Source organism: Microcaecilia unicolor, chromosome 7 (assembly GCF_901765095.1).
Source record: "Microcaecilia unicolor chromosome 7, aMicUni1.1, whole genome shotgun sequence".
NCBI classification, from domain to species: domain Eukaryota; kingdom Metazoa; phylum Chordata; class Amphibia; order Gymnophiona; family Siphonopidae; genus Microcaecilia; species Microcaecilia unicolor.
Genome location: NC_044037.1, coordinates 186,847,637 through 186,868,692, shown reverse-complemented (window position 1 = coordinate 186,868,692; position 21,056 = coordinate 186,847,637). Strand labels below are relative to the sequence as shown.

Here is a 21,056-nt window from a genome sequence, read left to right as displayed (position 1 = left end):
ATTTTGCCTGGCATTGAAAGTCAAGCTTACCGGTCTGTAATTTCTTGGATCACCCCTGGAACCCTTTTTAAAAATCGACGTTGCCTTGGCCACCCTCCAATTTTCATGTACTATGGATGATTTTAACGACAGGTTACAGATCACTAACAGCAGATCAGCAATTTCATGTTGGAGTTCTTTCAGTACCTTGAGGTTTATGCCATCCGGTCCAGGTGATTTATCATGCTTTAACTTGTCAGTTTGGCTCAGTACGTCTTCCAGGTTCACTGAGATTTCTTTCAGTTCCTCTGCATCATTACCCTTGAAAACCATTTCCATTACAGTTTCTTTTGTAAAGACATCTGATGTGTCACCTCTGAAGCCTGGTGGTTTTTGCCCAGTAAAAACTTGTGGCCTAATCTGTGGCAGCTTTACCATTTGCCGTTATTTTATGCCTTCTTTTGTTGCATTCATAATACACACTTCTGCGTCTTGCATCTTTTTTTATGCCTGTCATCTGTGATGCTGAAGCACAAGTTCTGTTTCAGAACCTGTGTATATTGTGTCAGAGTTAAAGATGGCAGATAGTTTCTGCACAACTCTCCTCTCCTTAAAATCAAATAAAATCTGTGTTAATGTAATTACAGATGTTTTTCAAATTTGGAAAGACAAAGAGCAAAGATTTACAAGAGTCCTTTTTGGGAAGATATTTCAGTTTAAATAATTTTAAAAGGCTCGCAGTAGTATGAGTTATCAGTTCACTGGACTGCTGCTGTGTAGTTACAGTATGATGCTCTGTGATGGTGTGCTAGTGAAATTTGTCATGTTTGGTGAGAACTGCGAAGCTGCCATATTGTCAAGGTAGTATCTTCAAATTAGCTTTTCCTCTTTGTCCTAGTTAGATTGTATTTCGAGGTCCCAAGGCTGATGGTCTTCCTAGGACACTCTTCCTCCTCTGGGTAGACTGACCAAGAGTTTGCACCTAATTTAAATGAGAGGTGCTCTTTATCTGGGGCGTCAGGCAATTTCTCTATCCCCTTGTACTTGCTCACCATTTGGATTCCCCAGGGCGCATGGCTAATTTATTTAGGGGGCTGCCTTAATGAGGGCAACAGGCATTACCATTTCTCTCCCTCTCCCTAGCTGGTTGTCCCCTTTTTCCTTCCTGGGCATCAAGGACAGCAGATATTTCATCCTACTTACAAGACTGACTTGGGGTGGGAGGGGGAAGTGGGGGCATTACATTTATTTAAAAAAAAAAAAAAGGTTCAAGAAGAGAAGGCCAAAGGCTGTGCTTCCACCGCGGCAGCTGCAGTACTGCAACATCATAGGCAAGGAGACTAGAGATGAAGAGTCATTGGCTAGCTGGCAAGAGAGCATATCTGGAAATGAGCGGCTGCAGTCATCAGTGTTGGGCCCAGAGTACTGTTCAGTGGTTGTTCAAATTTAGAGCTTCCAGATAGTGCAGGGCCATAGAAGTACATGCAAGAGGCTTCCGGTGCAGTACACGGTTCTCGTGGGCAGCAGCAAGTTTGGAAGGGATGCCTCAAGGGGCTCAAGGGTAGCTTCCTTATTTGGTGGTTGCTCCACTTTATCCTATGGTTATAATGCAAAAATAAACACACACCCAACAACGTTATAACCTAGCTGGGAGAGTCTGGTTACAGACATGAAAGGTTAAGTGCTGCTGTTGTGAACAAATCTATCTGCAAATGCCCACACTTTCTCATGATTAAACAGCTGATTTTTATTCACCATTTCAGCTTGTTCATATTTGTAAGGCAGGCCGTGTTCCAATAGAATAAAGTTCGTATGATTACACATAGTTGGAAGGATAACTCAATCATCTTAATCGCTATTGAGAGTAAAAAGGTAATTGGGTCAGCATCTGCATTAAAGAGGTACTGATAGCTAAAGCTTTCCAAATGATAGTTTTATGACAAATTCTCTTGCATTTGAAAAATAGTGCAAATGCAAGCCTAGATTTGATGCCAATAAATTTTTTAATTAGGACAATAATATAGTGTTTGAAAAGGGGTCCTCTGTGCCAGTTTGCAAAACCAGCAATGGGCCTGAATATCCATGTTAGTTTTGGGCTGCCTATATAGGGCTGTACAAACTGTTTCTGATTCTCATTCTTCATCAAGGTCAAGCAGCTTAAGTCCGCATTGCTGTAAACAGTGTCTAAACTGAATGAATTTATAGTGTGCCACTATGGGAAGACTGATCTCATGCTGTAATTCTAAAAAAGGCCTTGTATCTAGAGCCAGCAGCTAATTGCCCTAGCCTCCAGATTCCCATATCACTCCATAATTTACAGTTAATAGGGCGACATACTGAAGAATCCTGGTATTTCCAAAATATTACTCAGTATATGAAATGTGAAGAATGTGGCCATAAAGATTAGGTTTTCCTCAAACCTGGAAGGTAAGGCACATGGCTGGACTTAAGGGTCCCCTATGTGAGGCCTCCTATTGATAGGGAAGAATGTCAGAGTAAGCTGAAGGGAGGGGCATTTAGCTCCTGTGACCTGTATGCCCTGGTGCAGCAATAGCACCATACAGAATTATTCTGTGCGTTTCCCCTATGCCCATTGATTCATAGAACTATTCAGAGGTTTGCAGAACATCAATCTCTTATGATCTTGGTGGCACTGAATTGGGCCAGACAGCCTTGGTGTGCAGACCTGGTCAGACTGCTGGCAGGGGATTCTCTTCATTTGCCTCCCCTGAAAGGGCTTCTTCGTTAGGGTCTAATAGCAGTGAAGGACCTAGCTCCATTCTTGCTTATAGTTTAGCCCATGATAGGGCAAGGTTCAGAGCCAGGGGGTTCTTTCAAGGGATAGGAGTCACTCTGTTGTGGGCCAGGAGGAGCTGAACCTCCTTAGCTTACATCAGGGTGTGAAGATTTGTTGAGGTGTATCAGGAGCAGAATGTCCCCCCCCCCCCCCCCCCCCCCCCCCCAATTAGGCTACAATTCATAAGGTTCTAGCCTTCTAGAGAAAAGATTTGCCCCAGAATTCTTTGAAGGTGCAAGTGGCAACTATAGCCTGCTACCAAGGTAGAATAGAGCCTTTTGAACCTATTAGGTTGGCCTCCTTCTAGCTGTGTTTTTGGTGACCATTTGTTTAGCTAGGCGGATTTTGGAGCTGCAGGCTTTTTCCTGTCTGGATCCTTTTCTAGTGTTCTCGAGCTTAGTGGTGATAGTTTCACATGGTACCATTGTTTCTTCCCAAAGCAATCCACCTTAATCAGCTGTTTTTCTTCCCATCCTTTCAGAAAGACGTAAGTGGAGAGGAATATAGGAACCTCCACTTACTGAATGTGCAGCAAATGTCGCTTAGGTACTTGATGGTGACACATCTTTTTCAACGTAAGGATTCTGTTCACAGACGCAGTGCTGAAGGCTTACCAGAGCACAGGACTACTCATGGGCAGAGCAGAATCTAGTCCTCCTGGCAGAGATTTGCAAGACAGCCACCTGGTGGTCTGTGTTCATTCTCAATGCACTACCAATAGATGTACTCAGTGATTGAGAACAGTTTGCTTTGTTCCCTATAGGCAGATGTCTTTTGTGACTTTATGCTAATTCACTGATAATCGTCTACTTCACAGCTGATAGACCCTCGATATTAAACTGGTAAAGGTGGCTTAATGGCCAGTGGCTTGAAAGACCTTGGTTCCAGTGAGGTTGGGATGAGAGTTTTATTTATTTATTAACTAGTAAAAAAGCCCCGTTTCTGATGCAAATGAAACGGGGGCTAGCAAGGTTTTCTTCTGTGTGCATGTGGGAGTGTGTGTGTCCCTGCCCTCTGCCCTCTCTCCCTTCCCCTGTGCTGTCTGTCCCCTCTGCTCTCTGTCCCCTCCCCTCTCGGAGTCGAGTCCTTCAGTGTTAAGTTTCCTGCTGTGCTGTGTTTGTGTTACAGAGATAGTGAGGGCTTCTGCCCTCTCTCCCCTCCCCCCTCTGAGTCCTTCACTGTTACAGAGAGAGCGATTTGATTTCATGCTTTGCTGTGTTTTCCTTCACTGTTTGTGTTACTGAGAGAGCGAGGGCGGGGCAGACACTCATGGGGAAACCGGATATCTCTCCCCCTTCACACTTCCGGCTGGAGGCTTCATTTAGAACGTTGGTGGTGCCTTTTATATATAGAGATTTGGATTTTGCTCGCACCTTTTTCAGTAGTAGCTCAAGGTGAGTTACATTCAGGTACACTAGGTATTTCTCTGTCCCTGGTGGGCTCACAATCTAATTTTGTACCTGCGGCAATGAACATAGTAACGTAGTAGATGACGGCAGAAAAAGACCTGCACGGTCCATCCAGTCTGCCCAAGAAGATAAATTCATATGTGCTACTTTTTTATTTGTACTGTCCTCTTCAGGGCACAGACCGTGTAAGTCTGGTCAGCCCTATCCCCGCCTCCCATCACCAGCTCTGGCACAGACTGTATAAGTCTGCCCAGCACTATCCTCGCCTCCCAACTACCAGTCCCGCCTCCCACCACCAGCTCTGGCACAGACCATTTAAGTCTGCCCAGCACTATCCCTGTCTCCCACCACCGGCTCTGGCACAGACCGTATAAGTCTGCCCAGCACTATCCCCACCGCCCAACCACCATTGTTTCCTTTCAGTTAGATGATTTAATCATTGTATATATATCTTAATCATTGTAGATTTTAGCTCCTCTAATAAAGGTTTCATTTATCTAATATGAATCCAAAAGAATCCACAGTAATTATTGAGTAGTCTGTGTTAGTGAGACAGGCTGTAAATCCATAGCGGTACAGGTTGGTTTGGGGTTGTGGTTTACTATGGGAATCTAATTTGTTTTGCTATTGTTGCTGTGTGGCTTTTGAAATTTTTTTGAAAATTAATAAAAACAAAGTAAAAAAAAAAAGAACTGAAGATTTCTTTTTCAATTCTTTTTTTGTTTTTACTTTGTTTTTATCAATTTATTAATGAAGGATTAAGTGACTTGCCCAAGATCACAAAGAGCAGCAGTGGGATTTGAACCGGCCACCTCTGGATGTCAAGACACCATCTGTTTCCCTGGTCAAATCAAGCTGACCAAGTATACACAGGGGCGACGACGTGATTGCTGGTCCAATGGCTCCCATCTGCTTACCCTGAAATAAGAACAGCCACATGTCTTAGAATTTGTTTGTTGTTTTTGCACAGTTAACCAGCACAGTGGAGGATTTCATGAGGGAGAATGGACAAAGTCAAATAAGAAATGGGGGAGGGGGGTGAATGTCGGTCTCACTTCTTATGCCACTGCTAGGGGTGTCAGACTCCTGGTACTGATGCAGCTTATTGTGCTGGCTTCCTGGATTCTATATCTTCTGCTGTTGTTGACCACACTGGGAGATTGTTTATAGACCAGAGTGAGCAAGGGACTTGGAAGGGGGGAGGTATGGAGAGTAAGGAACTGTGGAGATGCAAAGTTGAGAGAGAGAGGATTAATAAATAATTGTGTGGAAGGGAAGGTAGAGGGATCTGAGGTGCAGTGGGGTGTGATATTGGGCTTCAGAGGAACTTTTGTAATGTCAGTTAAAGGATCAGAGCATGGAAGAGGGTAGGCTGAGAGAAGGAACAAAAGGGTTAGGAAATGAATGAGTGAGATTGGAAGGGCTATGGCTTGTAAGGAAAGGGTGAGAGTTTGATTAGGAGTTTAAAAAGGAAAAGAGCAGGCCATGTGCTTTGAACTACAGACTAACACCCTGCCCTTAAAGGCTGAGGAAAGCAGACAATGAAGGGCAGTTCATCCTCAACCCACAAGGTAGAGGAGAACTAGCTGATTTAAGCCCAAAGAGGAAGCCAGCCTGTACCTTATTGGCCAAGGAGAGAGAGAGAGAGAGGTGGTAAGTTGCTACAGAGGACAAGCTTCTGGGCATGAGAATTGGGGGGGGGGGGGGGTAAGACTTGGGGGCTTGAGGATCACTGGAGGAGTTATGGGATGGGGGGACTGTGGATGGAGGATCACAGGGGTAAAGAAGAAAGTAACTTGTGTATGAGAGAGAGCTTATAAATAAATGCATGTTTGTTTGGAAGAATTCATACCGAGCCCTACATCCCTCTTCCAGTTACTACTTTTGTGTCTACAAAAAGAAAGTCTTGACTGCACCATCAATTCCATCTTTAGGTTTAGGTTCACCTCTTTAGCCATTCCTATGTCATAGTTTAATATCTATGGTTGAAGTTGTTTATGTATGTCCCCACTATATTTGTATTTTTTTCCCTTGTTTGTTGCTCCATCTCTGTAAAGTTTTGATTTGTTTTGCACATTTTCCCTATGTATGCTAGTGGGTTCTCATTTCTACTATTTTTTGGAATGCTTGTCAGAGTTCAAAGATGGAGATTAGTTTGTGACCGTTTACTTTCACATTGGATCATTTTGAGTTTTATGATGTTGATATGCCTGGATGCTTTTGTTAGTAGTGTTGTGTGTAATCTCTGTACCATCAAGTCTTGGATTGTAAAATCCCTGCATATACTGGTTCTGTAAAATCCCTGCATATACTGGTTCTGCTGGTGAGCATAACGGAATTTGTTTCTTACATCCAGTTGGTTGAGATTCCGGGGTCAGTCTGGGCTTCTAAAGCTGCTTAAAATACAGGGATTGTAAGTTCCAGTTGTTGTCAAACCAGTCTTAACTCACCTGCTGCTCCCCTGGCCAGTCAGGTTTTCAGGGTATGCTGCACAAATGTGCATAAGAGAAATTTGCATACATTGCCCCCATTTTGTGCATATTGGAGGCATATCCTGAAAATTTAACTGGCTGAGAGGAGCTCCCAGGGGACAGTTTGAGCACCACTGTTGTGTGTATTGAGAGGTTTTCCAGAGCGTTAAGTAAGACTAAACTTGTTGTATTCATCAAATTAAAATGTTACTGTATTAGAGTACATTGGAGGTCTCACAGTTGGCAGTTGCTAATGTACCTAGTAAATATTTCTGCTTCCAATTGCAGCTCAGTACCTACAGCTTTATTAATGGACATTCAAAACAATGTAGTAAGTGCTGTAACTGTTTTTGCATGCTGTGAAAAAGTAGAAGAGGTGGTCATAATAATACATCTTTGTTGCAGGTGATTGGTATTGGCGCAGGACAGCAGTCTCGCATACACTGCACTAGGCTTGCCGGTGACAAAGCAAACAATTGGTGGCTGCGGCATCATCCACGAGTGCTGTCCATGAACTTTAAACCTGGAGTAAAGAGGGCAGAAATCTCCAATGCCATTGATCAGTATGTCACTGGAACCGTTGGTGAGGTATATGGAAAAATGTTTTTTAATATACAGTGGATTGTATCAGTCCTGTAATATTTTGTTACAGTTGATATGACCTCTTTATAGGGTCTTTTATGAAGACCTATGGAATGTACAAAACTTCATGTTACCTTCTACTCAAATAAGATGGTATGTTGTTTGCTTTTTTTTCTTTTAATACAACCCAATTTGAGTTTCAAACCTCATTAAAATCCCATACTCATGCTGACTTCATGCCAAGCAAGGGTATTGTGTCCATCTGACCAACTATTGCTTCTAACCCATGCTGTCTCTTTGCCACACTCAGTTCCTTCCTCAAAGTGCCTCTACCTCCATTCCCCCCTTCATGCGCTTTCATAGATATATGAAGCCATAATCTGGGCAAAGTTTAGAAGGTTAATCTTGAGATCTCTACCAGGTCACTTCCATCTTCTATTCCCACACTCTATCAACATTTCTAAAATCATAGAGAATGAAACTGCACATCATCTCTCCTCCTCCAAACTCAGTTCCTGTTCTGATTTTATTCCCACCCAGCTCCTCTGCTCTGTTTCTTCTGCTGTCATCCCTTCTGTCTGTCATATCCTCAGTCCATCACGTCCACTGCAGCTGTTCTGCTGTGATAGTACCACGCTAAAAAAATAAATAAATCCTTAATTAGGCCCTACTTGCCCTTCTAACTATTGTCCCATCTCCCGTTTTTGTGTCCAAACTACTCACATCCACTATCTTGACTTTTTCTTTCATCTCAAACCATTCTTGGTATCCTCCAATCTGACTTTCCTTCCTACATCTTACAGAAATGATCCTTGCAATGACCTATTCCTTTCCAAGTCAAAGGGCCTTTATTCAGTTCTCATCATTCTTGACCTGTCCGTTGCTTTTTGACAGTCTGGGGACTCTGTTGTGTCTTGTTTTGGTTTTTTTTTTTCCATCTCTCTCATCATACTTCTAGTGTATGCTCTGGTGGATACTGTACAACAGTGTTTCCCAAGTCGGTCCTGAAGTACCCCTTGCCAGTCAGGTTTTCAGGATATCCACAATGAATATGCATGAGAGATTTGCATATAATGGAGACAATATATGCAGATCAACTTCATGCATATACATGTTATGGATATCCTGATAAACCTGGCTAGTGAGGGGGTATTCCAGGACCAACCGGAAAGACTGTTGTAGAAGGGAAAAAAAAAGACAGAACCAAATATCGCAAAATTGACAAAATCCAAAGCAAGCACAGTGGAAGTGATCAAAAAAGGAAGGTATGCCGACAGTGGGATAGTGGTGGTTTTTTTTTTTTTTTTGCTTTTCTCAAACCGCTAGATGGATCACGCCGGAGCATTCGGTCAGCTTTTATTGGGCTTTCAGCCTACTGGCTTGGAAGACTTTATACTCTTAATCTCTTTATTAAACTCATATAATCTCAATACACATGGACTCCTGATGCAGACAATGAAGCTGAAACATGGCCTATGTTGAGTCCGTACATTTCCAACCTTCTGGGACTGATGTGAATCATTTTAATCAAGAACAGAATTGTCCTCTTTTTAAAAGGTTTCACATCAATCCCAATTGGCCGACCTGATATTCAGCAGCCCTTAACTGGAAGTTGGAGCAGTCCCAGAAATTGTAGACACCAGCAATATTCAGTGCCATTGCCCACATACTTAACCAGGCAAATTGAACTGCAGAAAAGGCAGTCCTAACTTTACCCAATTGGGTATACAGATACAGCACTGGATATCAGCCATGCCCTCATAAATTTCAGATGCTGCCTCAAACCTGGGTATTCAGTGCCAGTGCATTGAATATCCAGATCTAATTTAGCTGGTGGTGATTAGCACTTAAAAAAACACTGCATCAGAGGCTGAATTTTGATTAAAATGTGGCGTTGGCAGCCTCTTATTTCCCAGTCCCCTCAGCTTGTATCCTTGGGGTCATCTTTGACTCCTTTCTTTCTCTTCCTCTGTACATAGCCAATACATTTCTAAAACCTGTTGTTTTTCTTTATAACATGTCTGAAATATGTGTCTTCCTTTTTGAACACACTTCCAAAATGCTTATCCATACTTTGATCATCTCCCATTTAGACTATTGCAACCGACTCCTCACAGGCCTTCCACTGAGCTATCTCTTTGCACTTGTACCTATTCAAAACTTGATTCCATGACATATTCCACCGGTGTTGCTACATTGTTCCTCAAAATTATTGGGTTCCATATGATGGTTAGGTAGATTTTGCTTGGTGCTAGATCAGTAGGTTAGATCTAGCCATTCACATACTAGTATACAGCTTGGTGATTCAGGAGAGGTTCCACACTATTTGAAATCTGAGACATGATGGTCTAGCAAAGTTTTTTTGTTTTTTTTCTTAGAGATTCTACTGAAGATGATAGCGAGGATCTGTAAGCCAGATGGAAATATATTTCCTCCAAATTTTAAAGGAGCATCTTTCTGGCAGTCTGGAAGCTGTTTGAAATAAAACAGTAATTCATACCAAGGATGAGCCCTTGTTGATTTGAGGTTTCATAGTCTGAAGCAGAACTGCTCAGTGGAGCTCCTGGAAGTTGTTTGACCTTTTGTGTTCCTAGCAGAGTGTTGGCTGTTAGCAAGCAGAAGAAATGTTTATAGAAGAGAAACCTTGTGAATCATATTCCTAAGAACATTGTTTGCCTATTAAGTTGCTGTTGCTGGCAGACTGCAGTTGGATTGAGTCATACATTCAGTGGTGTACGGTATCCCTCAACATACCAAAGCCTAAGTGTGAAAACCTGGTGGTAGTTAAATGAAACAAAATCCCATGAGCTGAGGCAGAAATTAGACATAAGGGGACTGTTCTAGATAATGTCTGAGCACAGCTGTTGAATCAGTATAAGATGGGCATATTTTCATCAGTGGTGCTGCAAAGGTCTTATAGAGCAAAAACGGCTAGATTGTTAGAGTTTGATAAAACAGGAAAACATTCTTTTTGTCTACTGCAGAATCTTTCTTGATCCCTGATTTAAGGTGAATTTGTCTACTGCAGAAAACCTGAATCCTTTAATTTCCAGTTAGACTTCCTTGATTAACTTTTTCGATTCCTTCTACTCGCATGCCTAGATGTGTTTTTATGTTATATAACACTTCAGCTACCTGACTGGTAAAGGGAAGAAGACAAGTTTCTGTACCAGACTGCTGCTCTGTCTTGGTTTTTTGATAATGGCCTTGCCATTTTCTTAGGATCTAGGAGCTGGAACATTTTAAATTCTGTTTTTGCATATTTACAAAATTCCTATTCAGAATATGCTCAAAATGATGCATAGCAAACTTTTCATTACAGTAGCACAGGAGTGGATGAGGGTACGTCTCTCCCCATCACCCACCCACCTGCATCCTGTCTGGCAGTTGAGAGAGGCTTTAGGCTGAGGCTGCTGCAGCTCCAGCTGCTAGGAATGGGTGAGAGGTGCACCCCCCTCCACTCACCAGCCTCCAGAAGTTTCAGCCATAGCCTCTTTCCATCACCCACCTTCCCCCAGCAGCCACAGTTTAAGCCTCTTTTTTTGCTTACCCATCCGCTCCCAGTAGCCACAGCCTAAAGTGTCTCTTCATTACCACTCCCTCCCCCCCCCCCCCCAGAGTGGCAAACAAACACCCAGCACTCCCTCCACCCTCTTCTCCAGCACACAGACATCTAACTCTCTCCCCATTAGTTCAGCTGCTCTTCTTTTCTTCCATTTATGATCAACACTGGGCAACGAATTGGAATGGTTGGGAGGTGTGCATTGGAGGTGCCGTGTAAGATGGATAAGGAGAATGGAAAAGTAAAGAGCCTGCCACTCATGCTACCTGATTTCCACAGTCTCAATAAGTGCCAGGTGTGATTTTTGTAGTCACCATGGCGCCTGGGGTTTGTCAAACCTTGGCTATGTTGGTAACCTAGAGTTAAGCAGACAGCATCTGCAGTATTCAAGAGAACCACAGGACTTACTGAACCTTGAGCTTCTGGGAAAGCTACTGTATGAGTGTGGAAACCAGTAATGCTACATGAGGTTGCTAGTTCACTTAGGGGAGCATTTACTATTATGCAGTAACACCATTGTCACACATTATGTGCTGCAGGGCTCTATATTTTCCTGTGGACCCAGCAGCAGATAATATGTGGTGATGGGGTTATTGCATGTTAACCATTAATAAATGACCCTCTTATTTATGTCCTTTTACCTCAGCTGCTCCCACCCAACCCACCCCCTACATTTGTGTCAAATGTTTGCTGGTTATGAATGGCTTCAGTTGTCTGGACAGGAAGACAGAGAGCTAGCTAGGAATCAGTGGAGACATAGGAATGGTCTTTTTCCCATGTCTTATATGTGGTGCTCCCTGGTAATTATAGAACTTGGTTTTCTGCCTTCCTGGATATATGACATCCTAACAGTGGCTAACCTTAAGGAATCCTTTTTCCTCATGTTTTATCATAGAAATTCTGCTTAGATTTGACAGTTCTAGAAGTCCTAACATTTTGGCTGTTTTTGCCAGAATGCTGTGTAAACTTATGAGACTACAAGACTCTCTTTATATCTGAAGAGACTAGCAGAGTACTGACTTTTTTTTTTTCCTCCTTTCCTCTCCTTGCAGGATGACGATCTGGCTCAATGGCAGGCCTTATTTGAGAAAGTTCCTGAGCCCCTGACAGAAGCAGAGAAAAAGGAATGGATCAGCACCCTCAGTTCAGTGGCTCTGAGCTCTGATGCATTTTTCCCTTTCAGGGATAATGTAGATAGGGCTAAAAAGGTAAAAGCCTCGTGTGCCTCCCTCTGTAGCCTCTTTTCAGAAAAGATGAGGAGCAAAGGCATGGTTTGGATTATATATGTAGACTACATGACTTGCTATTGTTTGGGATTTTATTGTTTTACTTCACAGCGATCAATCAGATTGGTTTTTGGTCTGTTTAAACTGATATATTTTTTATTCTTTCCAACTAAATAGATTTTGGAAAGAAATTATACACAAGGAGGATGTGGAGGTGGCAAAATAAGTGACAGAGTAGGACCAAATTTGGTGGAGGGGGGAGGGGTTCAGTGAAGACACATTGAGTTTGAAAATGAGATACATTAAATTAGGGGTTCCAGAGATATAAAGTCCACAAAATAGAAACGGTCATCTGCATTTCTATGGGAAGATTATATTCATCCCTAAAAGACCAAATTTATTTTAGGTTCTTTATCAGTTCTTTGCATTTGGCTTGACAGTGCTTATATTGCTTCTTATTTGGATTCTGTTTCTGTTTTTTGAAGGATGTTCTTAAGGTTCTAATAGTCTCTTTCACCTCATCTTTTAACCGTGCTGGCTGACGTTTGCTCTTTTTTTCCACCTTTGTTAATAACGTGGACTACATCTCCACGATGGTATTTTTAAACAATGTCCATGCCTGATTTGAAATCCTAACCTTTGCTTAATTCAGTCATGTCATCCATGTTCTTATGTAACACCAATTGTACCTTCTACTCCGGAATGGCGAAAGCCATGACGAAACATTGTAAGCCACATTGAGCCTGCAAATAGGTGGGAAAATGTGGGATACAAGTGCAACAAATAAATAAATGACCACTGAAGGGAATCAGGGATGACCTCCCCTTACTCCCCCAGTGGTCACTAACCCCATCCCACCTCCAAAAATATGATTAAAAACATTACTTGCCAGCCTCAGATGTTATACTCGGGTCCATTAGAGTAGCATGCAGGTCCCTGGAGAAGTCTAGTGCTGGGTGCATTGCAGACAGGTGGACCCTACCTGTTACACTTGTGATGAAAACTGTCAGCCCTCCAAAGCTCAGCAGACAAGATAAGGGAGCAACAGTGAAGTGTGTACATGGAAGCATTCATTTGAAGTCCACAGCAGTGACCCCTAGGATGCCCCATTGCTCTCCTGGGATGTCTGTGTGGCTAGTCTACTAAGAATGCTGACTCCTCCTACATCCCAATGGCTTGATTTTGTGCATTTTTCACGTGAACTTTTTTTTTTTTTTTTTCAAAAATGGACCAAAAAGATAAATGCACAGAGCACAAAAAAATCTAGTAAATAGCCACTTTTGGGGGAAAAAAAAAGAAGACATTTTTCTGTTTTGAAAATGGCTATATTCCCCATTTGAATTGTGGACATTTTTAGCAAAACGTCCAGAGGTGCACACATCATATCAGAAATGCCCCTCCACATATACCTGTTACTCTGCTACACAAATTATTCAACAACAGACTTTTCGTTCCTGTTGAAGAAACTACAAGGACCTTTTTGGGGGCTTTGACGGTAACTTTAGAACATGAACAGTGCTGGGCAGACTACGATCTATACCCTGATAAGGGCAAGGACAAATTATGATCAGGTATATATGTGAAGTATCACATACCATATGTAATGAGTTTATCTTGTTGAGCAGACTGGATGGACAGTACAAGTCTTTATCTGCCATCATCTACTCTGTTACTATGTTCAGATTTGCAACATTAAGTTGATGCTGATATTGGATCATGCTCAGTTTTAAAGATGAGTCTGAGGAGATCCCTTGATCTGTTAGTGAACTTGCAACCAAGTCGTCCGTAGTACCTGAAGATTAGAGAGTGGCCAAAGTAATGCTGATTTTTTTTTTTTTTTTAAAGGGTTCCAGGGGTGATCCGGGAAATTACAGACCAGTAAGCATGACTTCTGTTCCAGGCAAAATAGTGGAAACTATTATAAAGAATAAAATTATAGAACACATAAATAAACATGGTTTAATGGGTAAGAGTCAGCATGGGCTCAGCCATGCAAAGTCTTGATTTGCTTAATTTCTTTGACGGCTTGAATAAACACGTCAATAAAAGTGAGTCGACTGGTGTAGTATGTCTAGATTTTCAGAAAGCTTTTGGCAAAGTTCCTCACAAGAGACTCTTGAGAAAATTAAAAAGTCATGGGATATGAGGCAATGTCCTTTTATGGATTATCAATTAGTTATTGGACAGAAAATAGAGGGTAGGGTTAAATGGCCATTTTTCTCAGTGGAGGAGGGTGAATAGTGGAGTGCCACAAGGATCTGTACTGGGACAGGTGCTATTTAGCATATTTAGAAATGATCTGGAAATTGGAATGACAAGTGAGGTGATTAAGGGGGTCTTTTACTAAGGCGCGCTGGCATTTTTAGAACGAGCTAAAGACGTCAATGTTTATTCCTGTGGACGTCTTTAGCATTCGCCTATTAATGCGCGCTAAAAATGCCAGCGCGCCTAAGTAAAAGACCCCTTAAATTTGCAGATGACACAAAACTATTCAAAGTTGTCAAAATATATGCGGACTGAAAATTTACAGAAAGACCTTAGGAAACTGGAAGACTTTGGCATCCAAATGGCAAATGAAATTTGGCTGACACCGCACACTGAGTAGAAGATTTCAACATATGATCTACAATGACACCTAGATTTTATTTTTTGAGTGCTGACCCCCAAAGTGGACCCTAGTATCAGGTAAACATGATTCGGATTGTACTTTCCAATGTGCATCATCTTGTATTTGGCCACATTAAATTTCATCTGCCATTTGGATGCCCAATCTTGCAATTTCCTAAGGTGTTCCTGCAATATTTCACAGTCCGCATGTGTTTTAACAACCTCGAATAGTTTTCTGTAATCTATAAATTTAATCACCTTGCTCATCGTTCCGATTTCCATATCATTTATAAACATTTTAAATAGCAGCGGTCCCAGTACCGATCCCTGCAGCACTTCATTGTTCACCCTCCTTCATTGAGAGAAATTACCAACCCTATCCTCTGTTTTCTGTTCAATAACCAATTCCTAATCCACACCAGAACCTTGCCTCCTGTCCCATGACTCTTTAATTTTCTCAGGATTCTCTCATGAGGAAATTTATCAAAAGACTTCTGAAAATCTAGATATATTATATCAATCAGCTCACCTTTATCCACATCACAGCTTCAAAGAAATGAAGCAAATTGGTGAGGCAAGTCTTCCCTTGTAACTCATGCTGACTCTGTCCCATTAAACCATGTTTGTGTACGGGTTCCGTAATTTTATTCTTTTGTTTCCACTATTTTGCCCGGCACTGACGTCAGGCTTACTGGTCTGTAATTTTCTGGATCACCCCTGGAACTCCTCTGATATGAGGAAAGGCTAAAGAGGTTAGGGCTGTTCAGCTTTGAAAAGAGATGGCTGAGGGGCATAGGCAGTCGGTGGCCCAACTGTTTGGGGAGGCTAAAGGGGGTGGGGTTAGGGGTGGGGCCAGGGGCAGAGCTTACATCCATAATTGTCTGACAACGCACAAAAAAAAGTAAAAATAAAATAGTCACAAAAATACCTTTTATTAAATTTAGATATTAGATATGTATCATATGTCAAAAAATAAAGTGGTTGCTCAAAGCATATACTAATCACAATCGCTCAACTGCAAAACACTATGCACAACTTTGTGCAAAAACACATTCAGAACCTTACTGTACCATAAATATTACACTGGGCCGACCCTAATACACCAGTGTACCACCCATATGGAAAATGCAGACCATCAACAATTTGCAACAAGGGATCATAATTGTCATGTATGTATTTTATTTATTTATTGCATTTGTACCCCACATTATCCTACCTTTTAACACCCTTTTAGGGTAGATAGTGTTCACAATGAGCTCCTTTTATTAACGACCATATGTAGATCCTTCAAGAGGTAGTGTGTCATGATTTAGACTCTACACCCTTTCTGATGTTTTGGTGCCACCTTAGTAAGGCCAACACACACTCTCTCCACTGCAAAACACTATACACAAACTTGTGCAAAAACACACTCATAACCTTACCAAACCATAACAGCACTAATTCGAAGGACAGGACGAGCTACAATCTTATGCGTGGAAAGCAGCACTGTAATTACACCAGGCTCTAAAACACCAATACACTACCTAGTGACAAAAAACAAAACAAAAGGCTGCAAATACTACACGCTAGCAGAATACTGCATCTTGATCATGCATGAAAAACACATGACACAACAGGCAAAATACTGAACTGGAAAGTTACCTCAAGAAGTCAGACTCAGCATGCAGCAATACTAGAAAAATTGAAACTTGCATGCAAAATATCACAGATGCACATTTCCAAAAGTTGACATTCCAGTTTATAAATTCTGAATAAAAAAATGTTTTCTACCTTTGCTGTCTGAGCATTTAGTTTTTCTATTAGCTTTGATCCCAGTGTCTTCTGTTTTATGCAGTGTCTTCTTTCCATTTTATATTTTTTCTCTCACCATGTCCACCATCCTTCTGTCTCCTTATGCGTCCTGTCTACCGTCTGTAGCCCTGTCCCTATTCTTTCTCCAGTTTCAACATCTGCCCTCAAAGTGTTCCAATCCGGCCCTTAAATTCAGCAATTTTCCCTCCATCCATATCCAGCATTTCTCCTCACTCCCCTCCCCTTCATCCATGTGCATCTGCTTCCTCTATCTTCCCTTCCCTCCATCCATGACCATCATTTCTCCTCTCTCCCTTCCACTCCATCCATGTGCATCTCCTTCCTTTATCTTTCCTGCCCTCCATCCTTGTCCAACATTTCTCCTCTCTTCCCTGCCCTCTACTCCATCCATGTCCAGCATTTCTCCTCCCTTCCCTCCCCTCCATCCATGTGCATCTCCTTCCTGATTTTCCTCCCCTCCATCCATCTATCCATGTCCAGCAATTCTCCTCTCTCCCCTGCCCTCTCCTCCATCCAAGAAAGCAAAAGGGGCAGACTGTCTGCAAACTCCAAGACGGAACATCAAGAAAGCAGATTGTGATGAAAAAATGTAATTTATTAATAGATAATAATTATATCCAGTACAGCCCGACACAGGCTGTGTTTCGCCCAGCAGGGCTGCTTCAGGGGCTAGACAATGATCCTCTACTGTCAAAATATGGTAGATTTGATGAAACCAAATGTACTGAAGACCACAGTTGTGAATCTTCTAGTATATATATTGGAAAAAAAGCAGCTCAACCGAATAAACCAGAAAAATGTGCTGACATAAGATATGTCGGACATTCTTTTGATTCTGCGGTCTTCAGTACATTTGGTTTCATCAAATCTACCATATTTTGACAGTAGAGGGTCATTGTGTAGCCCCTGAAGCAGCCCTGCTGGGCCGAAACATGGCCTGTGTTGGGCTGTACTGGATATAATTTTTAATATATCTATTAATAAATTACATTTTTTCATCTCCCCTCCATCCATGTCCAGCAATCTCTTCTCTCCCCCTGCCCTCCCCTTCTCTCCCCCTGCCTTTCCCTCCATCTATCCATGGCCAGCAATTCTCCTCTCTCCCCTGCCCTCCCCTCCTCTCCAGCGATCTCTTTTCTGTCCCCCTGCCCTCCCCTCCTCTCCAGTGATCTCTTTTCTCTCCCCCTTCTCTCCATGTCCCCTTCTCTCCATGTCCAACGATCTGTTCTCTTCCTCCTGCCCTCCCCTCTTCTCCATGTCCAGCGATTCTCCCTGCCCTCCCTCAGCTCCCCGACAGCCATCCTCTCCGTTCCTTCCTGCCTCCCCCCCCCCCCCAAGCATTTAACCCTTTTACTGTCCGTGGCAGCAACGTCAGCAATGAAGAAGGCACTGCAGGCTCACCTCCAGCTTCTCCCTTCCCTCTTCACACAGTGTCCCGCCCTCGCGGAAACAGGAAATGCATCATCAGAGAAGGCGGGACACTGTGTGAAGAGGGAAGGGAGAAGCCGGAGGCGAACCCGCAGTGCCTTCTTCCTCACTGATGTCGCTGCCACGGAAGGTAAAACACGCGCGTGGGGGGGGAGGAAAGGAGCTGAGTCGGGCTGCCGGTCAGGGAGTTGAGTCAGGAGGGAAGGAGCCCTGCGCTTGTGGGGGCAGCAGGGGAAGGTCACGGATAAGCCTCCCCAAGCCTCTTATATGGGGCACCTATGCTGAGGGGAGATATGATTGAGGTCTGCAAAATCCTGAGTGGTGTAGAATGGGTAAAAGTGAATCGATTTTTCACTCTTTCAAAAAGTACAAAGACCAGGGGACACTCGTTGAAATTACATGGAAATACTTTTAAAACAAATAGGAGGAAATATTTTTTTCACTGAAACAATAGTTAATTTCGGGAACTCATTGCTGGAGGAAAGGGTAACAAACGGTTAGTGTATCTGGGTTTTAAAAAGGTTTGGACAAGTTCTGGAGAAAAAGTCCATAGTCCGCTATGTCTGAGATAGAAATGGGGAAGCCACTGCTTGCCCTGGGATTGGTAGCATGGAATGTAGCTGCTGTTTGGGATTCTGTCAGGTACTTGTGTCCTGGATTGGCCACTGTTGGAAACAGGAAACTGGGCTAGATAGACCATTGGGCTGACCCAGTATGCCCATTCTTATGTTCTTATGGTAGACAATGAGAAAAAGACAATTTAAAAAAGAAAAACAAAAAAAAAAATCCCAGAATTTTTAAGAGCTGGTAGATGCATGGAAGGCATATATTCACTTTAATGACAAATATGATATTTCATTTGTTTATCTGCTTAGATGCAGATAACTGCATTGACTTTATTATTTAAAAGGCATTGATAAGTTTGTGAGGAAGTACTAAGGAGAGAAGTGGCTAGATTAGACAAGACTTCTAAATCTATAATCTTACGAGCTATTAGAGTATTTGTTAACACACATGCAATCAGCATACATATACTCTATGGATTCTCTACTGCTGTTGTTGATAAGTTAATAAATAAATAAAATTAAGGAGGTTTTTTTAGCCCATGATGAGTAGACAGAGCTCACATTAAGTTGGATTCCAACAAAAGGAGTTCTTGTCTGGTTTTGAGGTTTTTTTTCCTCCTCTTATCAACAACAGCAGTAGAGAATCCATAGAGTATATGTACGCTGATTGCGTGTAGATTAGACAAGAGTCATAGAAGACTGCTGGGGAAACTTTGAAACAATTGATTACGTCCAGGGGAGAATCAAATGTGTTAGCTACAGAAAACATTGCCCATGCCATGCAGTTAACTAAGACATTTTCATGAGCATGTAAAGAAAGCAGGCAAGCTAATTTTACGGCAACTCAAGAGGCAGAAAGCTAGGGAAGGAGTGGAGGCAATTGGACAACTCACCAAAGGTTATACATAATAGAATGTGAATGGCAACTTGCTTTACAAATGTTTAGTCTTCTAGCATATGTCTCTCCATGATAGAGAGAGAGGAATGATTGAAGGCAAGACGTTTTCCAAAATTAGAGATTGAAGTAAAGGAGAAGCTAGAGAAACCTTTTCCCTTTTTAGCTGAAGTGAATAGAGCTATTCAAAGTTTTAAGTAAGTATTAAAGCCATCTTATGATTAATGGGGCAATAGCTCCAGAAAGAATACTGAAAGAGTAATATTCTAAGCTAAGCTAAATGCTTATTTAAACAGCCAGGTCTTCAGAGCTGCCTTCAATTTTAAGTAAGAATGCTCGTCGGAGCTCTGTAAATTTGGAATTCCAAAATAATGGAGCTATGCAAGCAAACAGTGTTGTGAGAAGTACCTACCCATAGCTGCTTGTGAGAGAGGATATTCTTTCCAAACCAACAAAATGTGGGTATCATCTCTCTCATTCTCCTCTAGGTCAGAGACAACATATGTACACACATGTAATGCATGCATGCATATTCAGAGGGGTCAGAAAGAATTCCATAAGCCATGCCCTGCATGTTTTCCCCACTTGTTCAGTCTACTGGCTGGTAATAAATGAACTGTAGTCTATCTTCATGAGTCATGTTAAAGTTCATGTACAAACTAAGCACTCCAGTTTGCAAATATAAATAGTACATTCTTTTCGTTTGCTGGATCTGTGTGATTAAAGACCTATAACAACATTTCAGTCTAATTAGTTTACCTTCAGTAGCCTGTTAAAGTCCAGAATTACAACCAGCCTTCCCAATTCTGTAACACTATTTTTTTTTGCTCAGTTTAATGATCTTTATAAATAATTATACCATGGAGAGCTCACTATAAATGATGAAGAACTGGGCATTCTTTCCAGGTGCTTTCAAACTGCTAGAAATGCTTCTACAGAGCCAATCATCCCTCCTCCCCCTGCTTATTCCCCAGAGACTAGAAATCAAAATGAAACCTGCTGGAAACTTCAGAAAAATGTAAAACATTGGCAGCAGTGCTTGGTGACTTGGCAATACATCTGACACATTTTCTAAAACTAAATAAAAGACGTTGGTCTAACCGTATAATGTATCCACCTGAACAAATCCAAGAAATAGAGGGTTATACAAGTAAATGAGGCCTTTAAGTAGTCAGATTCTTTTGAAAAGTCAGTGCTTAGAAGTCTACTGCAATTTCTGTTGGCCTGTCTTGGAATTAGGAGATGCAAAATTTGATACAGTCTCCACAGGCCAGACAAATTTATTTATTTGTTACATTTGTATCCCACATTTTCCCACCTATTTGTAGGCTCAATGTGGCTTACATAGTACCGGAGAGGCCTTTGCAGGCTCCGGTGTGAACAAATACAGGGTGACGTTATGGTAAGATCAAGTTCATGTGGCACAGCCACATTAGGGAATCGGAGAACGGAAGAGCTGTGTTCCTGGAGTTGGTCTATGACTGTTTCTTGTAGTGTGAGAAATCCCCTCCTGGTACCTCTGGATCTTGGCAGACTGAGGGGTCCTTTTACTAGGGTGCACTGAAAAATGGATTGCGGTAGTGTAAGTGCGGGTTTTGGGCACGCGCCAATCCATTTTTCAGCGCGCCTGTAAAAAAAAAAAAAGGCCTTTTTAAAAAATTTTGCCGAAAATGGACGTGCAGCAAAATCAAAATTGCCACTCATCCATTTTGGGTCTCA

The 21,056-nt window shown here is 42.1% G+C and overlaps 1 protein-coding gene across 1 annotated transcript in view; it reads left to right on the top strand.

Annotated features, from left to right (window-relative positions):
- Positions 1-21,056, top strand: part of ATIC (5-aminoimidazole-4-carboxamide ribonucleotide formyltransferase/IMP cyclohydrolase) — a 117,097-nt gene that overhangs the window by 93,667 nt on the left and 2,374 nt on the right. Inside the window, exons 14-15 of the mRNA XM_030209952.1 lie at positions 7,062-7,244; positions 11,853-12,008. Of these exons, the coding sequence (XP_030065812.1) occupies positions 7,062-7,244; positions 11,853-12,008 (339 nt within the window). The remainder of the gene's footprint in view (positions 1-7,061; positions 7,245-11,852; positions 12,009-21,056) is intronic.